Consider the following 12,637-nt stretch of genomic DNA (forward strand, 5'->3'; position numbering starts at 1 on the left):
GTCATTTTGGGACCCCTTTCTCCACAGTGCGGACCAGAGGATCCCTCAAGGAGAATTGTTGGTTCCCGTCGCTCAGGCCAAAGATGTTGGCTCCGCTGTTCTCTCACAGTCCGCATGGAGCATGGGTAGTCCTGTCTGTTCCGCCTTCAGAATAAACCCAGAGTCCACCTCTTCTCACCACTACGCTTGTCCGCACCATCATTTCTTCCTGGCTGAAATGCTTTCCTAAGTGGTTTCTGTTCTTCCACTCTTGCCTTTCTAAAGTATTCTCAACAGCAGGGCGGTTCAGTCCAGTAAGGACACGCTTCTGCCCAGAAGCCTCCGAGAGCGCCTTGATCTCATTCACGGTAAAAGCCAACATCCTTACCCCGCCGATGAGCTGCCCCGCCCTCGCCCACCTCCTTGTCACTGCATCTCCAGTGCCCTGCTGCAGCCATCCCGGCTCCCTGCTGGTCACTCAGACATGCCAAGCACTCTCCTACCTCGGGGCTTTGAAATTGCTATTCCCTCTGCTCAGAATGCTCTTCCCGATGCTTAACACTGTCATCACCTTCAGATATCTTCGTTCAAATGCCATCGGCTCGATGATTCTTTCTATGCCCTCCCCAAACTGAATTCCCTTATCCAGCATAACCCGTCCCTTTTTCTGGTTTCCTTTTTCGTCGTAGCACTTATTACCATGATTTATTACATATTTTATACCTATTTTTAAAATGTCTTTCTCCATATACCATCCACCCTTAGGAATGTAAACTCTGTAAGGGCAGAAATTTTTATTCACTATTGTGTTCCCAGCACCAAGAACTGTGCCTGTTTAGTCCTGGAGCATAGTAGGTGCTCGCTAAATCTTTGTGAAGAAAGGCTGTTGTGAGCTGAGGACATGTTCCATCTTTTTCTTTCTCTAAGGGAGGGATGGAACCCACAGCCATATAAGGCCGGAGAAATCATTTGCTCTGGTCCTGCCGAGGCATTAAGGGTGAGTTAGTTAAATGTTTGACCAAATATAGCAAGCTATTTTTTAAGTTGATAATTTTGTATGGCCCATGAGTGATGTTATAAACATCCAAATGGCCCTTAGTAGAAAAAAAGTTTCCCACCCAGGTTCTAATCTAGGGAAATACAGTGTCTTATATAAATTCAAGGAATTCCACCTCAGACAATTTTTCTCACACCTTTGTAATTCTCTTTATTATTCTAACTCTGGCCCAAATGACTCAGAAAAAAATATAAAATATATAAAAGTTCATAATCCTCCTATATAATAAAAGGCTAACATGCAAATTGACCAAACTGAGGAACAACCAGTCACTATGATGTGCACTGACCACCAGAGGGCAGACGCTCAATGCAGGAGCTGCCCCCTGGTGGTCAGTGCGCTCCCACAGGGGGAGTTCCACTCAGCCAGAAGCTCACGGCTGGGGAGTGCAGCAGCAGTGGCGGGAGCCTCTCCCACCTCTGCAGAAGCGCTAAGGATGTCTGACTGACAGCTCCCGGATTGTGAGAGGGCGCAGGCCAGGCTGAGGGACTCCTCCCCCCTCCCCCGCCCCCACACCCGCTAAGTGCACGAATATCATGCGCCGGGCCTCTAGTATTAAAAATATTTTTTAAACACTTTAAAAATATTTTTTTAAATGTATAACCCTTATGGTTTAGCCATCTTGCTGGCTTTCTCCATGAAACTTTTCTGTCTTACTTTGGTTAAAAGAGATTTCTTCCCTAAATTCTTACAAATAAGGTTTGCCTTCCAGGGGTTTGCCTTCCAGGGGTTTGCCTTCCAGGGTGATCAGAATCACCATGGAGCTGTTTCAAATGTTGTATCAGTCCCTAACATTTTGCAATGTCTGAAGACATTTTTGGTTGTCACAGCTGTGGAGGTGTAGGGGGAGGTTGGTGTTCTACTAGCATCTAGTGCAGGGGTGGGCAAACTTTTTGACTCGAGGGCCACAATGGGTTCTTAAACTGGACCGGAGGGCCGGAACAAAAGCATGGATGGAGTGTTTGTGTGAACTAATATAAATTCAAAGTAAAGGAGCGGAGGGGAGAGCAAGAGAACTCTCTGCTCTTTCGGCTCCGCGGGCTGGATAGAACAGCCGAACGGGCCGGATCTGGCCCGCGGGCCGTAGTTTGCCCACAACTGATCTAGTGAGTAGAGGCCAAAGAATAGCCCCTCACAGCAAAAAATTATCTGGTCCAAAATATTAATAGTGCTGAGGTTAAGACACCCTGCTTTATATCCTCTCACCACTTTAGGGGATACAGCCTCATAGTTGACAGTTGCAATGATAATGGGGTAGAACTCCTCAAGGGTGTTTGGGTTTTTAAAAAAGGAATTAGAATCTCTGCTGTACTATTGTGATTTGTGAGGAGTGTATGTGTTACCCATCTTTGTACTCCCCTCCCCCATACACACAATGATATGCTCAAATTCTATAGCCTAACACTGAACTTGAATATTGTCATATGATTACATGAATGAATGTTCCTATGGACTCTAACACTGAGACCAACTAATGTTTTCTTAAGATAATTTTCTGATGACAACCTCATGATATTAGAGATATCTGCCAAAATATCTAAAGTTCCTGTTTTAGTCTTTTAGGGCTCCATAACAAAATAACACAGACTGGGTGGTTTAAAGAACAGGAAAAAAAAATTTTTTCCCCTGTTTTCTAAGCTGGGAAATTCAAGATCAAGGTGCTTGTCAGGGTTGGTTTCTGGTGAGACCTCTCTTCCTGGCTGTGGACAGCCACTTTCTTGCTATGTCTGTGCACATCGAGAAAGAGAGAGAGAGAGAGAGAGAGAGAGAGAGAGAGAGAGAGGAGAGGGAGGGAGAGGGAGGAGCACTCTGGTGTCATTTCTTCTTATTAGCATACCAGTCCTATTGGATTAGGACCCCATCCTTATGACCTCATTTAACCTTAATTATCTCCTTAAAGGCTCTATCTCCAACTATAATTACAAAGGAAGTTAGGGCTTCAAGATATGAATTTGTGGGGAGGGGGAACAACACAATTCAGTGCATAACAGTTTCCTTAAATTATTTTGAAGTGATTATCTTTGAAGTTTTAGAAACATTTTATATTGTATTTTATTCTACAACCTTTGTAAGTTGTGGAATCCCATAAAATTCTCACCCATTATGAAAAATAACAATGTGCTCTATCTATGCTTTTTAATATTTGTATATTATTTTACAATTACCCTCAGCCATTGCCTTCCATAACTTAAAATTACAAATATCTTTATCTCCTCTCAAATGCCATTTCCCACTTGATCATTTTAGCTGTTGAATTGTGACTTTTTGGAAATATCTCTAATAGTGTATGTCATGGTTTTGTACTAGGATGGGGCTGCATCTTCTGTTTCATTGTTGTTGTTGTTGTTTTGTTTCTAGTGACCTCCCTGTTATGGCCTATATTTTATGATACTTGGCACCCTGCAGTAGTCTTTCAGTAATAACGACATTACTTCTCTGACTTCAAATGATTACTCAAAACGGATTTCTTCTAGAAGATCACACACAACCATAGGACTGCATGTATGTTCGGGTGTAGCAGTCTGAAGAATGCACACCACCCCCCTACCAAAGATAGCACATCCTTTGCAGACATGATTAACTTCAGATCTTGAAATGGGGAGATTATCCTGGATTATCTGGGTGGGCCAGTATATTCACAAAGGTCCTTATGAGAGGGAGGCAGGAAGATCAGAGCCAGTGGTAGGAGATGTGATGATGGAAGTAAGAGGATGAAGTGATTTGAGGAAGGGATCAGGAGCTAAGGAATGAAGGAGGCCTCTAAAAGCCAAAAAATGGGTAAGGAAGTGTGTTCTCCCTGAAGCTTCCAAAAAGAAGGCAGTCCTACCAACATCTTAATTTTACTTTTGACCTCCAGGACGGTAAAAAAATAAATTTGTTGTTTAAGCCACTAAGTTTGTGGTAAGTTTGTATAGTAGCAACAGGAAACTAATATGCCAAAGAAAAACTGAATAGGCCTAAGATTTTATCTTTGGCTAACCTTGAAACTTTTTGCAAAAAGGAAGTAAAGGCTAAGGCAGAGGTATAAACTGCTTACACAAGTGTTGAAAGCATGCCTGGCATGGACATAGACCCCTTCAGCAAAGGCTAAGAGACTTATTGGTTCAAGACATCTAAGAAAATCTCTGACCAACCAGCCATTAGCTGACAACTAAGCTAACCAAGCAGAGAGTTCAGGTGCCATGCAAACATACTTTACTGAATTAGTTCAGGAAAGTAACTAAACAAACAGCAACAACAACAAATCTTTGTGGGGAGAGAATCTCATTTTCAGAGTTGCCACATGTTATTTAACATGTCCAGTTTTTAACAACAACAAAATGAGGTAAACAAAGAAATAAGAAAATATGGTCCACACACAGGATAATTTTTTTAAAAGGTAGTAAGGTAGACTTCCCTAAGGAACACTACATGTTGGACATAATAGACAAAGACTTTAAATCACCTGTTTTAATTATATTAAAAAACTAAAATAAAGTGTGAGAACTATGTCTCACCAAATAGAAAATATCTTAAAGAAATAAAAATTATAACAAAGGAATTAAATAGAAATTCTGGAGTTAAAAAGTGCAATAACTCACATGAAAAATTTACTAGAGGGACTCAACATTAGATTTAAGCTGGTAGAAGAATCAATAAATTGAAGATAGGTAAATTCAGGTTGTCCAGACTGAGGAACAAAAAGAAGAAAAATGAATGAAGAAAAATGAACAGCCAGCCGGAGTGGATCAGTTGGCTGAGTGTCGTCTTGTTCACTGAAAGGTTGCTGGTTTGATTCCCGGTCAGGGCACATACCTGGGTTGTGGGTTCAGTCCCTGATCGGGCAGGTACGGAAGACAACCAATTTTTTTTTAATATGTTTTTATTTATTTCAGAGAGAGAAAGGGAGAGGGAGAGAGAAACATCAATGACGAGAGCTAATCATTGATCTGCTGCCTCCTGCAAGTCCCACATTGGGGATCTAGCCCACAACCCAGGCATGTGCCCTGACCGGGAATCAAACCATGACCTCCTGGTTCATGCTCAACCACTGAGCCACACTGGTTGGGTGGGAAGGCAACCGACTGATGTTTCTCTCTCACTTTGATGTCTCTCTTCCCTCTTCTCTCTCTCTCTCTCTCTCTCAGTCTCTCTCCATCTCTCTCCATCTCCCTCCTACCTTCCCTCCCTTTCTCTCTAAGCATGTCCTCGGATGAGGATTAAAGAAAAAAGAAAGAAAAATGAATGGAGCCTCAGAGATCTATTAGGCACCATCAAGCATTATGTATAACAAGAGGCCCGGTGCATGAAATTCATGCATGGGTAGGGTTCCTAGGCCTGGCCACTGATCAGGGCCAATCTGTGGGGTGACTGGTGAGTCGATCAGGGGATCCCCGCTCGCACCTGCCTTGGCTGGCCTGGGGTCTGCGGGCTGGGGGCAGCTCGTGCGTTGAGCATCTGCCCCCTGGTGGTCAGTGCTCATCATAGCAACTGATCGTTCTGCTGGTCATTCTGCCATTTGGTCCATTTGCATATTAGGGTTTTATTATATAGGATGAGAGTCCCAGAAGGAGAGGAGAAAAGGGGAAGGAGACGAATATTTGAAGACATAATAACTGAAAACTTTCCAAATTTGATGAAAAATATTGACTTATATGTTGTCAGAACTCAGCAAACTCCAAACAGAATAAACTCAGAGATCCATACCTAAACACATCATAATCAAACTGTAGAAAAACAAAAACAAAATATCGAAAGAAACCCAACACATACAAGGGATCCTCAGTAAGATTAATGGCTGATTTCTCATTAGAAACCTTTGACTCCAGAAGGCAGTGGGATGACAGTCAAAATGCTGAAAGAAAAGAACTGCCTACCAAGATATCTATGTCCAGCAAAATTATTCTCTAAAAATAAAGACACTATATCAAACACAGAGCTTCTACATGACAAAGGAAACTATCAACAAAATGAAAAGATAACCTACTGAATGGAAGAAAATATTTACAAATCATATATTTTATAAGGGGTTAATATCCAAAATATATAAAGAACTCATAAAACTCAATAGCAGAAAACCAATACAATTTAAAAAATGGGAAGAGGAAACAAATTGACATTTTCCCAAAGAAAACTTACAAATGGCTAACAGGTACATGAAAAGGTACTAACATCACTAATCAGGGAAATACAAATCAAAACTACAATAAGATATTACCTTACACTTGTTAGAATGGCTACCATCAAAGAGACAAGAATCAACAAGTGTTGGTAAGGATGTGGAAAAAAAGGAACCCTTGTGCACTATTGATGGGAATTGGTGCAGCACTATGGGAAATAATACAAAGGTTCCTCAAAAAATTAAAAATAGAACTACTATATGACCCAGTAATTCCACTTCTAGGCATTTATCTGAAGGAAACAAAAACATTAACTTGAATAGATGTTCATTGTAACTTTATTTACAGTAGCCATCAATGGATGAATGGATAAAATTATCCCATGAGAAACTCCATCATTGACATTTCATCTCTGAAAAAAATTCCACCTTCATCTTTTACCATTTTTATTATTGAGGATAAACTTTTTTTTTTAATTTTCTATGCAGAATGATGGCTGTTTTGGTACTTCAGGTGGAATTCGTTCTTTTCAGCTTCACAACTGGAAACAGAAAGTTAGTCAGCCTAAGAAAGCAGAATTCATACGCACAGCAGACAAATTTAAAAATCTGTAAGTATAAAAACACTGTCTCCAAATAACATTACTAGCCATTTTATTATGAACAATGTATAGTTGATTCTACTCCACCCTGTCCAATCTCCACATTAAGTTACAAAATTCTGGTCATTAGAGAAAGGTGGAGTGTGTACAATAGACAAATGATGAGACTATTTAATATAAAGTTAATTTTAAGTGCAGTTATTTGAATTTTATTTATTTTTACCATTTGAACCAGTGTCTTTCAAAGGAAACAATATAGTTATTTCTTTATATCTCATATATCAAATAACAGATTGAATATATTTTCACTTACCAAGGTTAGCTTTTGGTAAATATTTTTGAGTGAGTGAACAATTTTAATGAAAAGTCTCTACCTCAAGTTATTTTTTGAAATGTCCTTTTGTTTGGTCTCCCTCTCATGGTCTCTGCCCCTTTCAGATCCATCCTGCACACAATGATTAGGCTGAGAACTTTTAATTTGTGGTGTATTTGTATTTTTTCTTTGAATAACTAGTGATATGTACAGGTGTCCCTCTCCAAATGTATACACACTTTGAGTAATTATTAATTCCAATGGGTTAAATCTAAAGAGAAAGAAACATCAATTGAGCTGTCAAAAATATATGTGTATACATTTTTATGGGACGCCCTATATTGAATGTTCAGTGTTATGATATATATCATGAGGAATGATAAAAGAATTAGAACTCAGAGCAGTCAACCCTACCCTACAATTGAGAAGTTTGTCAAAACACTTCTTTGAAATTATAAATTATCCATTTGCTTAACAACCCAGAGAAAAGAAGACTTGTAAAAAAAATGGTCTCTGGACCAGAATTAGTGGCAGTTGTCTGTTTAGAAATTCTACCAATAAAAAAGTAATACTGTTTGAAATTTGGAAAGCTGTACTATACTATAGATTTGGGAGATTGAATTCTCAATTGCATTTATGTAATACTTATATACTACTTTTAATACTCAGAATTTGAAAAAATACAGTTTTATTTTCTTTGATTTCTAAAATGTATTACCTTGGATAGCATTAGACTCTTAGTTAGGGGTTCTGGTTTATGTTTCTCTCTAGACAGTTAATCTACCAAGCAGTTAATGTCCATATATATAGCAAACCAGTAGATTATGCCAGTCTTGATACTTGTCTACCAGTATGTGCTGGTTTTACAGCTCTGAGTAGGCTTTCTTCATCTGTTAAAAGGTTTTGGAAAAACTCATTGGGAGAATGTTATAAAAATCCATTAGAAGAATATTTCCATTCAGCAATTCTCATTGCATATAAAGAAAAAACAAAACACAATTTGTAATATAACTGTTTTATTTTCAGAATAGATAAAACATTCGCATGGTTTAAAAATCAATACATATCAAAGGGTACACAGTGAAAAGTCTGTTTTGCCTGTGACCCCAGCTGCCCACTTCCCCTCCTCTCATACAGCCACTATTTTTAGTTTCTTGTATATCGTACCACAGATATTTTATAATCTGTGCTTATAAGGAAATAAAAGTACATATTCATAGTTTGTCTTTTTATATAAATTTTAATATCTGTTCTGGATCTTGCATGTTGGTGTGGTTTTTTTTAACTTAAGAGTATATCTTAGATACTAAGGGATTGTATCTTATCAGGCATGATAGTGGCATTTTAGTGATGTAAGTCAAATATCCATAATCTCTAGAGATGCACACTGAAGTATATTGGGGTGAAATCCTATCTAATAAAAGTAATATGCAAATCAACCGTCACTCCAAGATGCAAGATGGCCGCCCCCATGTGGTCAAAGATGGCTGCCCCCATGTGGACACAAGATGGCCACCACAAGATGGCTGGCAGGGGAGGGCAGTTGTGGGCAGTTGGGGGTGACCAGGCCAGCAGAGGAGGGCAGTTGGGGGAGACAGGATAGCAAGGGAGGGCAATTGGGGGGGACCCAGGCCTGCAGGGGAGGGCAATTGGGGGGGACCAGGCCTGCAGGGGAGGGCAGTTGGGGGGGACCAGGCCTGCAGGGGAGGGCAGTTAGGGGGGGACCAGGCCTGCAGTGGAGGGCAATTGTGGGGAGACCAGGCCTGCAGTGGAGGACAGTTGGGGGGGATCCAGGCCTGCAGGGGAGGACAGTTGTGGGGGGGGGACCAGGCCTGCAGGGGAGGGCAGTTGTGGGCGATCAGGCCAGCAGGGAGAGCAGTTAGGGGTGACTGTGCCAGCAGACAGGGCAGTTGTGGGACACCAGGCCAGCAAGGGAGGGCAATTGTGGGGGGGACCAGGCCTGCAGGGGAGGACAGTTAGGAGTGACCAGGCCAGCAGGGGAGGGCAGTTGGAGGCGACCAGGCCTGCAGGGGAGGACAGTTAGGGGTGACCAGACTGGTCTGGGAGGGCAGTTATGGGTGACCAGACTGGCAGGGGAGGGCAGTTAGGGGCAATGGGGCCAGCCGGGAAGCAGTTAGGCATCGATCAGGCTGGCAGTGGAGTGGTTAGGGGGTGATCAGGCTGGCAGGCAGAAGCTGTTAGGGGCAATCAGGCAGAGGCAGGCGAGCAGTTGGGAGCCAGCAGTCCTGGATTGTGAGAGGGATGTCCAACTGCCCATTGAGGCCCGATCCCAGTGGGTCGGATATCCCTCAAGGGGTCCCATATTGGAGAGGGTGCAGGCTGGGCTGAGGGACCACCCCCACCCCCCATGCACGAATTTCGTGCACCGGGCCTCTAGTTAAATAATGAAATGGGTTTAATTTAGAATACTTAAGCTAAAACTAAAAAGAAAGATAGATGAGCCAAGAGAGGAAGAAGAGGTAAAATTGTTGAATCAGAGTGATATGAGGGGAATAATATCATTTGAAGGTATACAATTTAGCATTTTCTACTTTTTGGTCTGACTAACATTGTCATATAAATTCTTTGTTATAAAAAGTGTGTGTAATGGAGATCTTTCCTTATCAGTACATGGAACACAGTACCACTGCATTGTATTCCAGGTTAAATTATAATTGAGACATAATTTATTTAACCTGCCCCTTAGTGATTGACATTTAGGTTATAGTCAATCTTTTATTATAACAAACAATGCTGCAATTAATTGCAGTATTCACATAGGTCCACATCATTTTGCATATGTGTGGGTGTATCTTTAGGAAATATTCCTAGAAGTAGAAATTCTGGGTCAAAGTTATATGAATATGCACTGACATATTGCCAAATTGTCCTCCATAGACAATTTACAGTTTCACCGACAATGTATGAGAGGACCTGTTTTCCTACAGTTTTATCATTAGAATACATTATTTAAACTTGTGATTTTTTTGCCAGTCTGATAGGTGTACAGTGTTACCATGGTATAGTTTTAATTTTCATTTCTTCTATTGTGAGTGAGGTTGATCATCTTTTTGGCAATTTGTCTCCATTATTATCTTTTGAATGTCTTTATAGGTTAATATTTCTAATCCAGGAATGGCAAAGTATAACTTACTTACTGTCATAGTACATCCTGTGTCAATGCTAGAGATTTCTATTTGATCATAGTAATTTCCCCATCCCCAGTTTGAACCTAGATGGGCTTCCCAGTCCTCAGCACAGGACTCCAGTAGCCACCATCAATCCATTAGAGTTGACCTGCAGGCTGAAATCTATTTGGCATCTCTGTTCTACTCATTGCTTCCTCTCTGAAACACAAGTGCTAAGCTATGATCCCCTCAGTGTTTGGGGCAGCGAGGTAGTGCCTGCAGCAGTCTCATCTGTTTTTCCAAGTATGCCTTATAACTATCAAATTTTTCTCTATGTGTGCCAAAGTGAAAAAGATTGGGAACTCTACCTTAGATAGTTGCCCCTCAAGTTATATGAAATTAAGTCAATGGCCAGAGATACTCCACCATTCCTTAAATCCAGGATTAGTAGAGATGTATTCTTATTAATTTCCATCTTCTGGGAGAAAGAGAACAGGTATTAAGAAAATAAATTTTTTGGAGAAAGCAAGATGGTGGCATAGGTAAACACCTAAATTGCTGCCTTGCACAACAATTTCAAAACTACAACTAAAAGACAAAACGGACATCATCCAGAACCACAGGAAGGCTGGCTGAGTGGAAATTCTACAACTAGAAGGAAAGAGAAAAGCACACTGAGACTCAGAGGAGCTGCAGGAGGCAGAGGTACTGAGATGTGCGCGCAGAGAGGACTGGCAACTGAGTGCACGGCTGGCTTTCTCAAGTGGGAGGGAGACAAAAGCTCCTGACTGCACTGAACTCCAGTTCCAGGCGAGACTCTGGGGATCCAGACTCATACGGGGTGAAACTGGACTGTCAGGAAAGAGAAAAGCACACTGAGACTCAGAGGAACTGTGGAAGGCAGAGGTACTGAGGCGCGTGTGTGGAAAGGGCGGGCTACTGAGTATGTGGCTGGCTTTCTCAAGCGGGAGGGAGACAAAAGCTCCCGACTGCACTGAACTCCAGTTCCGGGCGAGACTCTGGGGACCCAGACTCATTCGGGGAGAAACTGGACTGTCTGGCAGCCAGTGGAACTCGAGGGCGGCTTTCTCTCAGAGGTGCTTGCAGCGATTACCATGGGACACTGAGACACAGGGGCCTCTTAGGGCAGGGCTGACGGGACACCAATGCTGTCTGCTTTGCCCTGAGTCTCCACCCCATTCAAGCTGAGCACAGAGGCTTTTGCAAGTCTTCTCCCATAGGGTGTCTCCAGCACAGAAGTTCTCCCAGCATTGACACAGCTGATCCTCACAGCCAATTGGCCTGGAGGTCAATTCCTCCCAGTGATACCAACAACAATCAAGGCTTATCTACAACAAGACTGTGCACACAGCCCACAAAGGGGTGCCCCAAGAGTGTCCACCTCAGGTAACTGAGGAGGCTGAGCCACTGGGCCCTATAGGACACCTACCACACAAAGCCACTCTATCAACTCAGGGAAGCAGCCAAAATGTGGAGACAAAGAAACAGGTCACAAATGAAAGAAATGAAGGAAAGCAAACGACTGCATGTAGAGTTCAAAACCACGGTTATAAGGTTTTTCAAGAATTTTCTAGAAAAGGCCGATAAATTTAGCGAGACCCTTGAGGATATGAAAAAGGACCAACTAGAAATTAAGCATACACTGAATGAAATAAAAAATATTATGCAGAGATCTAACAGCAGACTAGAGGATCACAAGAATCAAGTCAAAGATTTGAAATACAAAGAAGCAAAAAACAACCAACCAGAAAAGCAAAAAAGAAAAAGAATCCAAAAATATGAAGGTAGTGTAAGGAGCCTCTGGGACAATTTCAAGTGTACCAACATCAGAATTATGGGGATGCCAGAAGAAGAGAGAGAGCAAGATACTGAAAACCTATTTGAAGAAATAATGACAGGAAACTTCCCCCACCTGGTGAAAGAAATAGACTTACAAGTCCCGGAAGTGCAGAGAACCCCAAACAAAAGGAATCCAAAGAGGACCACACCAAGACACATCATAATTAAAAGGCCAAGAGCAGCCGAAGCCGGTTTGGCTCAGTGGATGGAGCGTCGGCCTGCGGACTGAAGGGTCCCGGGTTCGATTCCGGTCAGGGGCATGTACCTTGGTTGCGGGCACATCCCCAGTGGGAGGTGTGCAGGGGGCAGCTGATCGATGTTTCTCTCTCATTGATGTTTCTGGCTCTCTGTCCCTCTCCCTTCCTCTCTGTAGAATATCAATAAAATATATATTTGAAAAAAAAAAAAAAAAAAAAAGGCCAAGAGCAAAAGACAAAGAATATTAAAAGCAGCAAGAGAAAAACAGTTAGTTACCTACAAGGGAGCACCCATATGACTGTCAGCGGATTTCTCAACAGAAACTATGCAGGCCAGACGGGAGTGACAAGAAATATTCAAAGTGATGAATAGCAAGAACCTACAACGAAGATTACTCTACCC

General features: G+C 41.8%; 1 protein-coding gene across 2 annotated transcripts in view; it reads left to right on the forward strand.

Annotated features, from left to right (window-relative positions):
- Nucleotides 1-12,637, forward strand: part of CCDC112 (coiled-coil domain containing 112) — a 29,099-nt gene that overhangs the window by 616 nt on the left and 15,846 nt on the right. The window contains exons 2-3 of one of the 2 annotated variants that reach the window (XM_080680290.1): nucleotides 28-347; nucleotides 6,624-6,745. Coding sequence is in view for 1 of the 2 variants with exons in the window: in XM_080680289.1 (XP_080536415.1) it covers nucleotides 6,624-6,745 (122 nt within the window). In the remaining variant the exon portion in view is untranslated. The remainder of the gene's footprint in view (nucleotides 1-27; nucleotides 348-6,623; nucleotides 6,746-12,637) is intronic. The other variant, XM_080680289.1, reaches the window with a different exon arrangement.

The sequence above is a fragment of the Plecotus auritus genome, assembly GCF_963455305.1.
Source record: "Plecotus auritus genome assembly, chromosome: 7".
Lineage (NCBI taxonomy): Eukaryota > Metazoa > Chordata > Mammalia > Chiroptera > Vespertilionidae > Plecotus > Plecotus auritus.